The following is a 19,328-nucleotide window of genomic DNA, read 5'->3' as shown; positions in this document are numbered from 1 at the left end:
CGGAATTTCCTCTCTACATTTCTCCGTCTCTCTAACTCGGATCAGCCATGATCTTATTAAATGGCAGAGCAGGCTTGAAAGGCTGAATGATCTACTCCTGTTCCTTATGGTCTTAACTTACTATCCTCAAAGAGACCCCTTAAAACCCACCTCTGTGATCCAAGCCTTTGGTCATCTGTCCTAATACCTCATGAAGTTCAGTATCAAATTTTATTTGTTAATGCTCTTGTGAAATGCCTTGGGAGATTTTACAATATTAAAACGTGACATACAAATGTAACTTTTTGTTGCCAAGTATATTTGCTTTATTTTGGCAGGCAGAGTTAATGATTAAATAAAAATTCTAATTATGGAGCTGCAGAAGTTTCAACCAAAAGTAGGAAATGATACTGAAAGATTAAACCATTTTTCTATAAATTTCTGCAACTTCCCATTTAACATCCTCCTTAACAGGATTTCTCCTACTTAAACTACTTAATGAGGTAACGTGAGACCCCATTTGCACATGCACAGCCAGTCTGAAAAGCGAGGGCAGTGCCAACTATTGAAATTCCTTTTTAAATGTGGCAGTGAAGAGAGGCACACATAATCAGTAACAAAACGTGTGAAAGTATATAACCCATCATGTAGTTCAATACAATTCCATGTCAACTTTAAGTTGTATGATAAAGTCATGGAATGGGGTGGTGGGCTGATCAGGGTTGGGTTGACCAGGGACAAGTCATCTTTGGGCCATACAAGCACTAGGTTCCAACGGGAGGAATCCCAACCACCTTGCCCAGTCTTTGACAGCACTATCATTGCTCACCATCATTATATTGATGAAAGTTCACCATCAATATATTAATGATAACTATTGACCAGAAACTAAATTGGACCAGTCAGATCAACACAGTTGCAATAACAAAGTGAAGCTGAATATTCTAGAAAGCGGTCTTAATTCCTGGCCCTTCAAAGCCACTCCATCATGTATAATACTTGGATCAGGGGGGTTTTGTGTGTGTTGGATGTATTTGTGTGTGTTGGATGTCTTTGTTTTAAAATGTCAAAATTATAAAAGCCTTAATAAAATATTTTCCAAAAAAAAAATATTTGGATCAGAAGTGTGACTGAGTACTCACCCCTCACCGAGACGTATGAATTCACAACAAAATACAAAAAACTCAAGCGCTGTCCGGAATATAGTTCTTCACTAGACCACCCTTTCTGCCACTGAATATGAACTGGATTCCCATCCTCCGAATCATAGAATAATACAGCAGACGCGGCCAATCAGCTCATCATACGTGTGCTTTTCTGGAAGTTATCCAATCATTCCAACCCGCCTGCTCTTTCCCCACAGATACTTGAAAGATAAATTTATGGGGCAATCTAAATTGTGCCCACCACCCTGAGTCAGTACATTCCAAACCATAACTCATTCCGTAATTGTTTTTTCTTCATGTTACTTTTGATTATTTACCAATTACCTTAAATCTGTGTCCTCTGATTACTCACTGTTTTAGCCATTGGAAAAGGTTTCTCCTTATTTACTCGATCAAAAAACTCTTCTCGATTTTGAACGCCTCTATCAAATGTCCCCTTAACCTTCTCTGCTCCAAGGAGAAGAACACCCGTCTTTCCAACCTCATTTCACAAAAAATATATATACTTTTTTTTTTTTAAAATCACTGGTACCATTCTAGTAAATATCCTTTGCACCCCTTCGAAGTGGGATGCCCAGAACTGGCCGCAATATTCCAGTTGTGTCTGAACCAGTGCTTATTTAACTTCAGCACACCTGCCTGCAGTAAATACTAGCTACAGGATGTACTGTAATAGCACATTAAGATTTTTCCTCTGCACTGAAGTTCTGATTCCCATCACTAAGCAGGACGTCAATATCATGGGAATACCATCACTTGCACGTTGTCATCCAAGTCCTACACCATCCTGACTGGAACATACATCACTTCACTGGGTCAAATTATTGAAATTGGACACCTAGCATAATTGGGGAAAATATCATCCTGACAATTGCACAGTTCCATTATCATTTTGTCAGAACAATTCAAGCTGGTAATATATGCAGCCTTGTCAGCATACTGGTCATGCTTCAGAATAGGCAAAAAGAGAATGTTGTGTGGAATATGGTGGTGGTTCCCAAGTTGCTTGGACCATGGACATGAAATTATATGAAAGGTTTAATAATGTAGTTTGTAACACTTGAAATTTGGCAGACGAAAGAGAGAATAAAGTAAAATTCATAGGCGTTTTACAACCCAAAAACCGGCACCGCACCATCACCGATTCCGGGACCAGTGAGGGGCTAGCAGCGGCGCCGGGTGAGACTCCCGACTCCCACGCCGAAAACGGCCGGAGAATGGCATGGTCCCTGGCCGCACATGCCCATGGCGACGACTTGGAGTGGTCGCATAGTACAACATGGCGACAGCCGTGCGAGGACCCGACTCGCCATCCGTGATCCCACAGGCCACTCCCTGGCCATCCCCCACCAGTCTCCCTAGCCCTCACAGAAGACCCCCCCCCCCCCAGCCAGCGGCACATATCCCGGCCGGGTGTGGCGGCGCTAGACATAGTCCGTAGCCGCCATGCCGCGTTCCTGACCGCTGAGACTACACATGTCCCGCGTGGTTGGGAACTCGGCCCTTCATGGGCGGAGCATTGCGGGAGGGCCTGCCGATGACGCGCCAACGGCGTTGCAACGCCGTTTGGTGTGCAATGCGATGACGCCATTTTGGAGGGGGCGGAGCTTGGCTGACCACAGTCAAAACAATGCCGGCCTCGATTTGGCCATCGAAGTGGATTCTCCGCCAGATCGGCGATTACAATATCGGTATCGGACAACGGAGAATCTCGCCCTCTTACTATTGAGTAGACCGTCTATGAAAAAGTCTCAAATAGAATTAGATATGGAACATGCCAAGGCGATTGATTTTGGGATATCAGACTTTACACAATCAGGACATTATTGTATCTCCTTAACAAGACCTAACATTTTGAATCACAATGTTAAAGAAGTGTTGATGTCATCAGAGTGTAGGAATTTAAAGGAAAGTAAAGCAAATTGCTTTAAAACTACATTGGCATTTTGCCCATCCACCAGGTCATAGGGTAAAAATAATACTTAAGCGTTGCAGGGGTAAAGGATGATAAATAAAGATCAGTGAGAATTGTGATTTATGTAGAAAATATAGGAGGACACCATAGTAGCCCATAGTGAATGTCCCATTAGCAAGAGGCAGTAATGAAGTTGTAGCAATGGACTTTGGAGGTATGGGATAAGGACAAAAATGTTTCTCTTTTGCACTAAATTGACATGGCAACTAGATTCAGTCTGTTAACGGTAATATATAGTAACGGCAAAGAGGCAATTGGGGACAAGGTAATAGTAAAATCAATAGGAACTGGTTTGGGTGCACCAGCTAAGCTTCTAATGGACAATGTTGGGGTGGGGAATTGCCAACAATGAATTTAAAAGTATGTGTGAAAATACAAGTGATGAACACAGCAAAGGAAAGTCCCTTTACTAATTTTACTCATTAGTAATTGATAACATGGGGATCAAACTATTAAAGTATATTCTTAGAGGTTATTTGGCATTGGATATACATTTACAGAATCTGAGCAAGGAATAGAAAGTGAAGAGGTGCCATGCGCCTCTCATACACATGTTGGACAATTACTAGGTGCAGGTTATGGATATCTGAATATGAACAAAGTGAGATTGAAGCACAGGATAAGGCTATTTAACCCGAACAGTCAACTACCCAAAGTATGCACTAGAGTAACATGTACATCAGTAGGGGTCAGTTGATGGAGGAATGCCACTAATATAGGGACAGCAGGAAAAGCCAATGGCATATTCAAACATTTCCCCTCTGGTCTCTTTTGTATCTCTCCCCTCTCACCTTAAACCTATGCCCTCTAGTTCTAGACTCCTCTACCTTTGGGAAAAGATGTCGACTATCTACCTTATCTATGCTCCTCATTATTTTATAGACCTCTATAAGATCACCCCTAAGCCTCCTACACTCCAGGGAAAATAGTCCCAGCCTATTCAGTCAATAAACTCTCTCCAGCAAAGAAAGCTGATGTGTTAACTTCACCAACCAGATAGGATCCAGTTAACCATAACAAGGGTTTTAGAAGCAGATGGACTGAGGTAGGGCAGTGTTGAGGAGGTGGAAATGGGCGTTGATTAGGTGATGTCACAAATATGAAGTCAGAAGCTCACCTCGGGATTGAATGTGACACCAAGGTTGCAAACAGACTGGTTTAATCTCAGATTACTGCCAGGGAGAGGGATGGAATCATTAGTTAGGAAACAGAAGTTTAGAGTGGGGACTGAACTAGGAGGGGGCCAAGGATAGATCCTTGGGGGACATCCAAGGTAATGGTGTGATATCAGGAAGAAAAGCTAATGCAAGTGATTCTGTGGATACGATTAGATTGATATGATGGAACTGGGTGAATGTGGTACCACCCAGTGGACGGCAGGAGGATGGTGTGATCAAACATTTCAGACAGATCGGGAAGGATAGGGAAGAAACGTTTACCTTTATCACAGTCACATAGGACTTTGATGAGGACTGTTTCAGTATGGTGGCAGGGACGGAAACCTTATTGGAGGGCTTCAAACATGGAGTTCCAAACATTGAAAATAGTGGTAAAATTAAAAAACAGGAAATCCAATAATTGGGCATTTGTTCTGGTGGTTGTATAGTTAAAGAAAACAAACTATTTTAAAATGCAAATGGTAGAAAGGCAGGTTGGCTGAGCTGATGGAACTAAGGTTTTGAAATGCTGATTAGCCTAGCAACACTGTAAACAGATGTTTACCGAAGGCAGGTTGGTAACAATGGAGAATAGAATGTCAAAGTTAAAATAAAGATGGTAAAAGTCCAAAAGAGAAGATAGGGGCAACTTTCACACTGACATTATAAAAGGTAACCACACGTAACAAAGGTAATTAAGAGTGACTTCTGAGAAGTTTAGTTCAAATAAAGGAAGATCAAAGGGAAAAACAGTACATCAGAGGCAAATTTATCCTATGCAAGGGAAATGTTTAGAAACCACCAGCCAATAGCAGCAAGTTGTGGCCACTCCAAACAAGCTGTGTCTCGAGAAAGCCCGCTTGAGAAGACAGTTGTCTCTATCCTAAAATCAAAAACTCTCACAAAAGCTATAGGTGCCTAGTGTGGTAACTATTGCTGGATTTTGCATAATGTTTAAAATCTATGGGATTCTGTTTTTGGAGGTTTAGCTCAGAGGTTAAGAGAGAGAGAGAGGTTTTGAACTGGCTCTATTTTAGAAACTGTTCAAAGCCATTAATGTGGTCAAGCATATTTTCGTTGATTTTTCAGTGTGGTTTACTGTTTAATAAGCATTTATTTTGTTTAAAATCACCACAAAAACGTCTGGGACATTCACTGGTCTTCATGTAGTCTTTCCTCACATTATACCAAATTGCAAATACAATTGAGAGCATGCATTACAAGTTTCCTTTCTGGGATTTGGAATGTCCTAGCATTTAACATCAGCTGTGCTCAGAACACAAAGATGGGAAAGGGTTTGAGAGACAAAAACATGGAAGTTTGTGTGGACTTTGAGGTCAATGTTTTTTTAAGGAGAGGGTGATAATGGCAGAAAGGACAGAGAGGCAACAACTGAAAAGAAAGTACCTTTTATCATATTGCCTAACATGGGGGCCAGGAGTGGAAGTTGGGTGCACAGCAGTATAATAGGAAATGTACATTTTGTCTTCATTCCTCCTAAACGCACAATTGTAGAGCTCTAATCATAGTTTTGCAGGTAAGCACAGCATATAGTATTGGATGAGCAATACTGACCAGAAGATCCCAGATTTAATCTTCATTTTCTTTTCAGCTAAGAGACTGTGATGAACGGTTACTGTATTACTGTACCCTTATCATGTAAGGTGATGTCCCCTTTAAGACCGAGCTTGGAACCCTGGGGGACTCCGGCTCCGCCCACCTGGGAGTCGTATATAAGGGGCCGCCTTGTGGGCGGCACCCAACTAGCACCCATCTTGGCACCAGGCTAGTTCTTAGCTTATTAAAGCCTTCTTTACCGTTTTACTCTCCAAGCGTCGTTACTGAGGGTACAACAGAGACCAACTAAGGGAATTTCAGATTTGTACCCAATGCCTCTGAGAAAGTGGGAAATAGAAATTAATCTGGTATCCCAGAGACTCCTGCAGAAAAGTACATGTGTGTTACTGTTGAGCTCAGTTTTAATGCCGTGTGAAAGAACAGTCCATCGTAACTTCCCACATATTTTAATTAATTTAAAAAAGTGTTTAATGTTTCCAAAACTTGCTTTTCTTTTTTACTGGATATTTTGGGTTTTTCCTGCTAAACTGTTACCTCCTAATAAATGCTACCTAATGACTAAGCAATTCTAAAAAGGTGCTTTGAACGCAGCTTTGAGTAACAAAAGGGATCCCAGGACATGTTAGTGTACATTTTATGATGTACTTGTTTGGTATCGAAAGGTTTCACATATTTTCAAACTGCCATCTTAATAATCTTCTCCGTGTCCAATTCCTTGCATTTGCAAAAAAATAACAGAAACCTTTTGCTTTAGCCCTCAAGCGCCTCTCCTGAACCAGGAACTCTGAGGAACAACTTCACTTCAATATATCGCACAGACAAGTCATTTCTCAGAGTGGGAATAGAGGCCAAGAAAAAAGATGTTCATCCATATATGCTGACGTTTTCCCCTGTAACTGCTATCTGTTAATCTGTTATCGCACATCAGTAAGAGGCACACACCCATATTTCTAAAGGGCATTCTCCAAGGATGGAGTGAAAGTTTTCTAAACCTGCCAAAGGGTGCAGATCGTGGCCGATAGGATTTAACAACATATAAATAACTCGTACCGCCCCGGGGGGGGGGGTGGAAAGTGCATCAATCACATGCTTCAAACCAGATTCACAACTCACCGTGCATCACCTTCCACACTTAAAATGTAGCAGAAAAACCACTTACCGATGACGTTAGGCACATACAATAAGATTTTCAAACTCATCTTGCAGATGTGCGCACTAACATTAACATTTATGGGTTCGGATGGTGATCCCCGGCGGCTTCAATCACCTGACCATTTATTCATTAAACTGCAATTCACTTGTATCGCTGCCGTTAATGTTCAGCGACTCCCTTCCTAGACAGAAATGAATGAAGGAGCGTCACTGTCCGTCGCAACATCTGGGTACCGCGCTTAACCACAACACTGTAAAAACAAATAAACGTGCAGCATGTTGCCAGGATCAAAGCGTCCCGAGTGAATTCTCACGCCATCCTCAGGTAATTGCAGCCGCGATTTGTTAATTTGAGTGCTCAGGAGGAGGAGCTGCGCTCTCTTATTTCTTCCTGGCAGCTACAGGCTTAGAACCGTCACTTCCTCTGTCTGTAGGATTCACTGGCAGCTGTAAACCTACACTATGCATGGCCATAAAGTAGCAACTTTCTTGTCGTTTCAACACCATATGGCCCCTTCGTGTGGTTCTTTGTCGATTCTGAATTACTGTTCGTGTGTCCTTCAAATACAAATGTTAATTGGGGAAATAAAATAGATAATTGGATGAATTGCACCCTCTTTCACTCGAGTATTTCTTATTTGCAGGCAAACATATTTAATGAGTCTTAAGACTTGGAAAAAGTTGTTCTCAGCATTGTTGCCTCTGGTGGATGAATCTTAAACCATACCTAGTAATCTGCAGTGTCTTTTTTTCCCAGACAACTTTATTATCTGTTGTGGGTTTGATCCTGTGTGAGAATTTGAAGTCGCAGAAAGTTCAAGGATCAGGGTTGCAATCTAGTTGCTTTATTGTTAGAACACATAGCTTTCCTATTTTCAGCACTGGATCAAGAAATTATCCCTTATATTTATCTAAATCTTGGGGGCTTTGTGAGTCGCTAAGGTACATGCCACGGATCCTTGTGTATATTTTAAGCTGCAGATGTGGTAAACCACTGTATTCCTATATTAAGGGTTGTACGGTAAATCACCTGGGCCCTTGCATGCTAGCTCCGCCCTGGAGCCGGGTTATAAATATGCATGGCCTTCAGCTAGCAGCCATTTCGTCAGCTGCTGTAGGAGGCCACATGTCAGATATCCACATGCAAGCGACGCCAGAAAGGACTTCCAGCACTGGCTAGCTTGTTTTGAAGCGTATATCAACGTGGCGCTGACTCCTGTTCCAGAGGCTCAGAAGATTCAAATCTTGTACTCCAGACTCAACTCTAAAATCTTCCCGCTGATCCAGGATGTGCCCAATTACGCTGACGCTATGACTCGACAAAAAGGGAGTTATGAGCAGAAGACAAACACGCTCTTCCCCAGACACACGCTCGCAACGCGTACTCAACTACCTGGTGAGTCAGTCGAGGACTTTCGGAGGGCCCTGATCCCACTAGTTCGGGACTGTGACTGTCAGGACGTTACAGCTAAGGAGCACTCAGATCTCCTTATGAGGGACGCTTTTGTAACTGGGATTGGGTCCGTTGTTATCAGGCAGCGGCTCCTAGAAGGGGCCACATGCGACCTTGCAGAGATTAAAACACTAGCATTTTCCATGACGGTCGCCCTGCGCAATGTCCAGTCCTACGCCCCCAACCGTGCGGCCCACTCCTCCTATGCTTCATTGGGCCCACAGGCAGCCGCCCCAGCAGGGGCGCTACCCACCCAGTACGCCTGCGCTACGCGCCAGCCAGTGATCTTCGGGGGGGGCCCCGATGCTATTTTTGCGGCCAACAAAGACACCCCCGCCAACGCTGCCCGGCCCGGACTGCCCTTTATAAGGCCTGCGGGAAGAAGGGCCACTATGTAGCGGTGTGCCAGGCCCACTCAGTGGCAGCGGTCACCCCACCCCCCCGGTCACGGACAATGGGCGCTGCTATCCGCCCCTCCTCCCCAGGCCATGTGCGAGCAATGGGCGCCGCCATCTTCTCCCACGCACCAGGCCCGCTCAGCGGCAGCGGTCGCCCCCACCCCCCCGGTCACGGACAATGGGTGCCGCTATGCTCCCCTCCTCCCGAGGCCATGTGCGAGCAGTGGGCACCGCCATCTTCTCCCCGCACCAGGCTTGCTAAGCGGCATCAGTCGCCCCCCCCCCGATCACGGACAATGGGCGCCGCTACCCTCCCCTCCTCCCCAGGCCATGTGCGAGCAATGGGCACCGCCATCTTCTCCCCCGCACAACACGTGCGTTTCATGGGTGCTGCCATCTTGCTCCACCCCCGCAACGTGCGTTCCAGGGGCGCTGCCATTTTGTGACCCCCACGACCTCCGGGCACCGCCACCTTGTCCACCCCGCAGCACACGAAGACCAACGGCGTTTCAGGACCCCGACGCAGCGGCCGCTTCACTACCAGACGATCAACCACGACTCGCATTCATGGTAATCGACCAGTCCAGACCACACACTCTGACCAACGCATCCACCAGCGTGAAAGTCAACGGCCACGTGACCTCCTGCCTACTGGACTCCGGGAGCACCGAGAGCTTTGTACATCCAAATACGGTAAGGCGCTGCTCCCTAAAGGTACACCCTACCAATCAAAGTATCTCCCTGGCCTCCGGATCCCATCGCGTAGCAATCCGGGGGTACTGCACGGTCACGTTCACAGACCAAGGCATAGAGTTCCACGGTTTTCGCCTCTACGTCCTCCCTAACCTCTGCGCTGCACTTATCCTTGGCCTGGATTTTCAGTGCAACCTCCAGAGCCTGACCCTTAAATTCGGCGGGCCCTTACCACCCCTCACTGTGTGCGGCCTCGCGACCCTAAAGGTCCTTCCCTCTTTGCCAATCTAACTCCAGATTGCAAACCCGTCGCCACTAGGAGCAGATGGTACAGCACCCAGGATAAGGCCTTCATCAGGTCCGAGTTCCAGCGGTTGCTTCAGGAGGGAGTCATTGAGGCAGCAACAGCCCATGGAGAGCTCAAGTGGTAGTGGTTAAGCCTGGGAAGAAAAATCGAATGGTCATGGACTACAGCCAGACCATCAACAGGTACACGCAGCTCGACGCGTACCCCCTCCCACGCATATCTGACATGGTTAACCAGATTGCACAGTACCGGGTCTTCTCAACGGTGGACCTGAAATCCGCTTACCTCCAGCTCCCCATCCGTAAATCGAACCGGCCATACACCGCCTTCGAGGCAGACGGCGGGCTATATCACTTCCTTAGGGTCCCCTTCGGTGTCACCAATGGGGTTTCGGTCTTCCAAAGGGAGATGGACCGAATGGTCAACCGGTACGGCTTGCAGGCCACTTTTCTGTACCTAGACAATGTGACCATCTGCAGCCATGATCTGCAGGACCACAACGCCAACCTCGCTAAATTTCTCCGCACCGCCACTCTCCTCAACCTCACGTACAACAAGGAGAAGTGTGTGTTCCGTACAAACCGCTTAGCCATCCTCGGCTATGTGGTCCAGAACGGAGATCTGGGGCCCGATCCCGACTGCATGCGCCCCCTCATGGAGCTTCCCCTCCCCCACTGCCCCAAGGCCCTCAAACGCTGCCTGGGGTTCTTCTCGTATTACGCTCAGTGGGTCCCAAACTATGCGGACAGGGCCCGCCCACTCATACAGTCCACTCATTTCCCCCTGATGGCAGAGGCCCAACAGGCCTTCGCCCGGATCAGAGCTGATATTGCCAAGGCCACAATGCACGCTGTAGACAAAACATTTCCTTTCCAAGTAGAAAGCGATGCATCGGACATCGCCCTTGCTGCCACCCTCAACCAGGCAGGCAGGCCCGTGGCATTCTTTTCCCGCAACCTCCACGCCTCCGAAATTCGGCACTCATCCGTGGAAAAAGAGGCCCAGGCTATCGTTGAGGCTGTGCGACATTGGAGGCATTACCTGGCCGGCAGGAGATTCACTCTCCTCACTGACCAACGGTCGGTAGCCTTCATGTTCAACAACACGCAGCGGGGCAAGATAAAAAATGACAAAATCTTGCGGTGGAGAATCGAGCTCTCCACCTATAACTACGAGATTAAGTACCGCCCTGGAAAACTCAACGAGCCCCCAGACGCCCTATCCCGAGGTACATGTGCCAGCGCACAGGTAGACGGACTCTGGACCCTGCGCGACAGCTTTTGTCACCCAGGGGTCACTCGGTTGAACCACTTCATTAAGGAACAAAATTTACCCTACTCCGTCGAGGAAGTAAGGACGATCACCAAGAACTGCCAGGTCTGTGCGGAGTGCTAACCGCACTTCTACCTGCCGGACCGCGTGCACCTGGTGAAGGCCTCCCGCCCCTTTGAACGCCTCTGCGCGGATTTCAAAGGCCCTCTCCCCCGACCGACACACGTATTTCCTCAGTGTGATCGATGAATACTCCCGTTTTCAATTCACCATCCCATGCCCCAACATGACGTCTGCCACCGTCATTAAAGCCCTTAATTCTATCTTCACTCTGTTCGGCTTCCCCGCCTACATCCACAGTGACAGGGGATCCTCATTCATGAGTGATGAGCTGCGTCAGTTCCTGCTCAGCAGGGGTATTGCTTCCAGCAGAACGACGAGCTACAACCCCCGGGGAAATTGACAGGTAGAAAGGGAGAATGGGACGGTATGGACGGCCGTCCAGCTGGCCCTAAGGTCCAGAAATCTCCCAGCCTCCCGCTGGCAAGAGGTCCTCCCTAATGTACTACATTCCATTCACTCATTACTTTGCACTGCTACTAACAGTACACCACATGAACGCCTTTTTGCCTTCCCCAGGAAGCCCACATCCGGGGTATCACTCCCAACTTGGCTCACAGCTCCGGGAACCGTGCTTCTCCGTAAACATGTGCGGCTCCACAAGGCAGACCCGTTGGTAGAAAGGGTGCACCTGCTCCACGCAAACCCACAGTACGCCTACGTGGCGTTCGCCGACGGCCGCCAGGATACCGTCTCCCTCAGGGACCTGGCACCAGCAGGTTCCACCCCCACACCATCCCCGTCGCCCCCGGCGCCACCCTCCCCTCCCCCGCCGCCCCCATCACCCCCCCTAGGACCGTCCGTCCTCCCCCTGCCCACCCCCGTTGATGAAGAGGATTTTGGCACGCTCCCGGAGTCAACTTCGAGCACGACAGCACCAACATCGCCGGCTCCACTTCGTCGATCCCAGAGGATGATCAAGGCGCCGGACCGGCTGAACCTCTGACCGGCCCACCGGATGACCAGAGACATTTTTCTTTCACTGTTCTGGAAATATTAAAGATTGCGAATTGTATATAGTTATCCACCATCCCCACCGGACTCAATTTTAACAGGGGGTGAATGTGGTAAATCACTGTGTCCCTATATTTAGGGTTGTACGGTAGAACCTGCACTACAGGTTCACCTGGGCCTCTGCATGCTAGCTCCGCCCAGGAGCCGGGATATAAATATGCATGGCCTTCAGCTCGCAGCCATTTCATCAGCTGCTGTAGGAGGCCACACTTCAGATACTAATAAAGCCTCAGTTTGAATTCAACTTCGTCTCCAGCCAAATTGATCGTGCCTCACAGATAATAAAATGTAGGTGTTAATTTAAGAAGATAAGAACTAGGAGCAGGAGTAGATAATTCAGCCTCTCAAGCCCGCTCCACCATTCAATACGATCGCCACTGACCTCCTCTCGGCCTCACCTCCACTTTCCTGCCCGTTCTCCATAACCCTTCAACCCATTAATTAACAATCTGTCTGTCTGCACCTTAAATGTCCCAGCATCCTCCGGACTCTAGGGTAGTGAATGTGGTGATCTCTATGTGTGCATGTACACAAGGGGTTAATGTGTAATCAGTAGCATCACATGATCACTAGAGGGCCGGACCAACAGGGGTATAAAAGGCAGCCACATTGAGGCTCTCTCTATTGGGTGCACGGTGATAAAGCAACAGCAGACTAGTTTAGATGGCTAGTGGAGTTACGTATGGATACCATAGTTAGATCTTGTTAACCTTATCATTAGTATCAAAGTTGAAGTAAAGAACTCATGTAAGTATTGTTGTAGTTACTCAATAAACCTTTTGTTACTACTGGAAGAGTTCGAATCTTCTTCATCGGGAGTCAGAATACCTCATCACTAACCAAGGATTGAGTAGCACATGTTACCTACCATACAGGTAACAATTCCACAGATCCACGCCCTTTTGAAAGAAGTGGGCCGTTCAGTGGTTAACACTGCTGCCTCACAATGCCAGGGACCCGGTTCGATTCCAGCCTTGGGTGACTATCTATGTGGAGTTTTACATGTTCTCCCCGTGTCTGCATGGGTTTCCTCTGGGTGCTCTGGTTTTCTCCCACAGTCCAAAGATGTGCAGGTTAGGTGGGTTTACGGAAAAGGCCAGGGGAATGGGCCTGGAGGCTGTTTCAGAGGGTCAGTGCTGATTCGAGGGGCTGAATGCCCTCCTTCTGCACTGTAGGAATTCCATGGTTCTCAGTAATTTCTCCTCACCTGTTTTAAATCTGCTACCTTTTATCCTAAAATTATGTCCTTTTGTTCTAGATTTCCCCACAAGAGGAAACATTTGCTCTATATCTACTTTGTCAATATCTTTTATCATCTTATATACCTCAAGTCCAAAGATGTGCAGGTTAGGTGGATTGGCCATGATAAATTGCCCATAGTGTCCAAAATTGCCCTTAGTGTTGGGTGGGGTTACTGGGTTATGGGGATAGGGTGGAGGTGTAGACCTTGGGTAGGGTGCTCTTTCCAAGATCCGGTGCAGACTCGATGGGCCGAATGGCCTCCTTCTGCACTGTAAATTCTATGATTCTATGAATTAGTAAGCCTCTCATTCTTCTAGATCATTAGAGAGTAAAGGCCTAAACTACTCAATCTCTCTTCATAAGACAAACCGCTTGATGTGTTGGGTGCTCTGCTACACAGACGAACCAACACGGTTGCGAATGGTACAACTCAGTTTTATTACTAACATATATTTACAGCGGTAAACTGGTTACTGAGGTTCGATCATAACCCTTGAATCTGTGGACCTATTCCTAACAATATCCTGGAGTGGCACTCAGCACATGGTGGATGTCTGAGTGGCTTGCTGTGAGCTCTGTGCCCTGAGCTGTCTCCTGCTGGAATGCTTGGGAAGTGTTGTGTTCCCTGTTTTACAGTGTGTATGCTCTTGCCTGTGACTGGCTGCGGTGTTGTGTGTGTATTGATTGGTCCGTTGATCTGTCCATCAGTATGTATGTATGCTTGCACCATGATGTTTTCCTGAATATCATGACATCCCCCTTTTTTTACAAAAACACGTCCCTGCGAGGTTGTCGGAATTGGGGAACATTGGCAGGTTGAGCTGCTCGACAGCAGGCAGCGTCGTGGCCCACCTTGCCACAGAAGAGGCATTGTCGGTTTCTTGCCGGACATTGCCACTTTAAATGTGTGGCTCCGCAGTTGCCGCACGTCGTGACGTCATGGCGTTCGTTGTGCCACCGCGCATGCGCAGTTCGGACTTGCGTCAAGCACGCCTGCGCATCACGTCCCTCTGTGTCGACGTCTGTTTTGGCGCGCACAGACGCGGGAGGCCTCGGAAAGCGTGCAAAATGGCCGCCCTCGTCCGGGCCGTGGGCCGGGAGGAACTCAATCGCCTGGACCCATTCGGCCTCGTAGGATGCCTGCCTTGCCGATCCGGCCGCGTAGGACCCCTGCCACGCCGATTCGGTCGCTTGAAATTAGGAGTAGCGGCTGGTCGCGTTTTCATGCAGAAAACAGGCTTCGATTGCGGAGGCTAGGGTGAGGCCTTTGATTTTGAGGAGCTGCTGGCGTAGGGTGCCCGAGGTGACCCCAAAAACAATCTGATCCCGAATCATTGAATCGGAGGTGGTGTCGTAACCGCAGGACTGCGCGAAGATACGGAGGTGTGTAAGGAAAGATTGAAAGGGCTCATCCTTACCCTGCAGACTTTGCTGGAAGAGATGCCTCTCGAAACTCTCGTTTACCTCGACACTGAAGTGTTGGTCGAGTTTGAGAAGAACCGTCTTGTACTTGGTCTTGTCCTCACCTTTCGCGAACACCAGGGAGTTGTAGACATGGATGCCGTGTGACCCGCCGTGGAGAGGAGGAGGGCAATTTTCCTGGTGTCCGAAGCGCACTCCTTTTCGTTGGCTTCCAGGAAGAGCTGGAAGCGCTGTTTGAACAGCTTCCAATTGACGCCGAGGTTTCCAGTGACTTGTAGCGGCTGCGGCGTGCTGACGGTGTCCATGGCGCAGGATGGCAGATTCCTGAGGATTCGTAGGTAGATCCCACAGTTACCGGGTTCCAATCCTGGTACTATGATGTGTTGGGTGCTCTGCTACACAGACAAACCAACATGGTTGCGAATGGTACAACTCAGTTGTTTTACTAACATTTATTTACAGTGGTAAACTGGTTACTGAGGTTCGATCATAACCCTTGAATCTGTGGACCTATTCCTAACACTATCCTGGAGTGGCACTCACCACATGATGGATGTCTGAGTGGCACGCTGTGAGCTCTGTGCCCTGAGCTGTCTCCTGCTGGAATGCTCGGGAAGTGTCGTGTTCCCTGTTTTATAGTGTGTATGCTCTTGCCTGTGATTGGCTGCGGTGTTGTGTGTGTATTGATTGGTCCGTTGTTTTGTCCATCAGTATGTATGTATGCTTGCACCATGATGTTTACCTGAATATCATGACAACCCTCATCTCTGGAATCAATCTTGTGAACCTCCTCTGAACTGCCTCTAATGCCACTACATCCCTCCTCAAATAAGGGGACCAGAACTGTACACAATACTCCAGGTGTGGGCTCAGTAATGCCATGTACAGTTGCAGCAACACCTCCCTCCTTTTATACTCCATTTCTTTAGCTGTAATGGACAACATTCAATTTGCCTTCCTTATTACCTGCTGTACCCGCATGCTAGTTTTCTGCAATTCATGCACGAGGACACTGTGATCCCTCTGCACCAAAGCACTCTGAAGTTTGAGATTTATCCACCATTAAGGCAAAGGTGCTGAGGACAATGCTTATCATATTAAATATGTAAAGCAACAACAGTGTAATAGATTCATTTGTGGCACAGAGGACGCCATTTTGCCCATTGAGTCCATGCTGGTTTTCCGCAAAGCAATCCGGTCAGTTCTCCTCCCCTGTTCGGTCAACATAGCCCTGCAAGCCTTTTGTTTTTGAGTGCCCATCCAATTCCCTTTTGAAATCATTGATTGTTTCCCCTTCCACCACCCTTGTGTGCAGAAAGTTCCAGGTCATTACCACAAAAATCGATGGTTCAAAAAAGTAACTGAAGTACACCGTTTTACTTGACTCGAAATCAGCAAAACCTATGCAGAAGATCAACAAATGGCTTCGCTACATTTATTTATTTTTTTTTTTTTTTTTGGACACTAAGGGCAATTTAGGATAGCCAATCCGCCTAAACTGTACATCTTTGGACTGTGGGAGGAAACCAGAGCACCCGGAGGAAACCCATGCAGACACGGGGAGAACATGCAGACTCCGCACAGACAGTGACCCAAGCCGGGAATCGAACCTGGGACCCTGGAGCTGTGAAGCAACTGTGCTAACCACAGTGCTACTGTGCTGCCCTACATTTATTTTTCAAGTAGTTCTAAATACCACTTACAGTCCGTTAACATGTTGTAGTTCTACTTAAAATTAAGGTATTACACATTCCTATAGAATATTTTATTTCCAGAGTTCAATATGTGCATTAAGATTCACTTATCCTGGGGCGGCATGGTGGCGCAGTGGTTAGCACTGCTGCTTCACGGAGCCAAAGACCCAGGTTCAATCCTGGCTCCAGGTCACTGTCTGTGTGGAGTTTGCACATTCTTCCCGTGACTGCTTGGGTCTCACCCCTCACAACCCAAAGATGTGCAGAGTAGATGGATTGGCCATGCTAAATTGCCCCTTAATTAGAAAAAGAAATTGAATTGGGCACTTTAAATATATTTTTTAAAGATAGATTCACTTATCCTTCATGCCTGCAGTTTGACTTCTACCTTGGACATAATTCCTTGGTTATTTTTCTTACAGTCAGGTCCAATTGTGCATTGACATCTTTTGCTTATGCATGGTGTTACTTTTTTAAAAACTGCTCATTCTCTTACCTTCTCTTTTTTAACCTTTTCTCACACAGTACTTTCATTCTTCATACAAATTTCTATTTTCAAATTAATGACTTAGTGTGGTGCATTGGAGTCAGACCTGTGAACAGTCCCATTGAAGACATAATTAGCATTTTCATTATTTCATAATTCTCAATCTATACATAATCAAATCGCAAAATTACAAAATGGATGAGCCGATTTTAATTAATGCATCCAGAAGTATACCTCAGTCATGCCACACCACCACCACTCTGTCCCCCCTCAAACCCCACTACACTATCAAATTGTTTCAACTATTCTATCTAAAAGTCTATTCCATATATTGATTACTATTTATACAACGAACTTCCTAATAATAGTCCTAAATTTGTCTTTTACTAGTTTGAAGCAGTCTTGCTTTCATAATTTAATTTCAATAATATGGGTTCAGGGAGGTCTTGTGGTGCATTGGTGGTGTCTCTGCCTTTGGGTTCAAGTCCCACGCCAGGACGTGATGGCCATGGAAGGTACATTAATAATGTGGTCAAACAATTCTATTATCGGTGTGTAAATCCTCCCAATACACACAAGGGTAAGTGGTAAGAGCAGGAGAGTTTCCTGGTCAGCCCCACTACAGAAGGCAACGGCAAACCACTGTAGTACTTTGCCAAACATAATCATGAACCAGCCCAATGGAGGTCCATGATCACCGAGCACCAGAAGGAGGATTCTGGATTAAACTTTTCCAAAACCTCTACTATGTTGCACAAATCTATATGATTTCACCTGAGGAAGGAGCAGTGCTCTGAAAGCTAGTGTTTGAAACAAACCTGTTGGACTTTAACCTGGTGTTGTAAGACTTCTTACTGTGCTCACCCCAGTCCAACGCCGGCATCTCCACATCACATCTATACAGTCATCTCTCCAGTATCAGTGACGGAAGAAAAAGCATTTCTGCTCTGGCTCCAGAACTTCAATATCTGCCTTGCGTCTCAGTGATTATAACCTGATACTTCACTCAAGGTGCACATTAACCAGGGCACTATATAGTTTGAAAACAACTTATATTTTAATTGTTTCTATGTAGTATTAAGTTTCTTGTAGAAACTCAAAATAAACCTACTCGAAAATGAAGAGCAACCAAACACATTTGTCTCTCTCTGAAAGTGAATGGCTTCTACAGATGTTCCTTGCCTTTTAAAGGGCAATTTGGGATGGGCAAGATCCTGAAATAATTTTTAAAAGGGAAGTTATAGTCTACTGATATTAGATCAATGTCCCTGCAATTTGGGCACATTGGCAGTCTTCTACCATAGCTCACAAAACTCTTAATTTATCTTTAAACTTTACACGTGGCGGCTGAACATTGGTAAAGGCATGTTATTTCTGTTTCACGTTTAAGGACAGCTGTGCTTCCTCAGTGCTTTATCATTGCAAGTCTTTATTGAACTGCCTTAAGATGTCTGTCTCCAGCCTCATGGCACAGTCACATGGTTACAGAAAGCCAGATGTGACATCAGACTGATTACATTTCAAAACCCAAACACCCACCTTTTCACATTGAAAAAAAGTTACTAACAGCCCCCTTTACCTAGCAAACAGAAGACACATTTGCATGCACAACCCTGTGTGACTCTGAGTTATTCAAATTACTCACTATACACCCACAGTTCTCATGCATTAACAACTGTTTCTTCTACTAGGTTGTCTCTGCAACTGCATTGCATACATAGTCTTTAATTCATGCAGGTCTCTTAATAAGGCAGTATGGTGGCACAATGGTTAACACTGCCGCATCACAGCACCAAGGACCCGGGTTCAATTCAGGCCTCGGATGACTGTGTGGAGTTTGCACTTTCTCCCCGTGTCTTCATGGGTTTCCTCCGGGTGCTCCAGTTTCCTCCCACAGTCCAAAGATGTGCAGGTTAGGTCGACTGGCCATGCTAATTGCCCCTTAGTGTCCAAAAATATCTAGGTTAGGCGGCGTAATGGGGTTAGGGTGGGGGAGTGAGCCTAGATATGGTGCTTTTTCAGAGGGTTGGTGCAGACCCGTTGGGCAGAATAGCCTCCTTCTGCACTGTCGGAGTTCTATGGTAATCATGGTATTGACATTGGCTGTTCATCTAGATGTTTTTCCTTGTCCAGAGACTGTTGCTCCTGTGGCCCTTGTTGAGTGGTAACTGTTGCTGTTCCATTGTGGTTGTGGGGAAATGTCAACCTCTGGGATTGAT

General features: G+C 46.6%; 1 protein-coding gene across 1 annotated transcript in view; it reads right to left on the bottom strand.

The window, feature by feature from the left end:
• The window catches only part of LOC140386805 (uncharacterized), a 44,785-nt gene extending 27,574 nt beyond the window's left edge, over nucleotides 1–17,211 (bottom strand). The window contains exons 1-2 of the mRNA XM_072469513.1: nucleotides 17,119–17,211; nucleotides 7,015–7,189 (exon numbers count right to left, since the gene is read on the bottom strand). Of these exons, the coding sequence (XP_072325614.1) occupies nucleotides 7,015–7,054 (40 nt within the window). The 5' untranslated portion in view covers nucleotides 7,055–7,189; nucleotides 17,119–17,211. The remainder of the gene's footprint in view (nucleotides 1–7,014; nucleotides 7,190–17,118) is intronic.
• Between the last annotated feature and the right edge of the window lie 2,117 nt (nucleotides 17,212–19,328).

The sequence above is a fragment of the Scyliorhinus torazame genome, chromosome 12, assembly GCF_047496885.1.
Source record: "Scyliorhinus torazame isolate Kashiwa2021f chromosome 12, sScyTor2.1, whole genome shotgun sequence".
Lineage (NCBI taxonomy): Eukaryota > Metazoa > Chordata > Chondrichthyes > Carcharhiniformes > Scyliorhinidae > Scyliorhinus > Scyliorhinus torazame.
The sequence above is the reverse complement of the archived record's forward strand: the minus strand, read 5'-3'. Positions and strand labels throughout refer to the sequence as shown.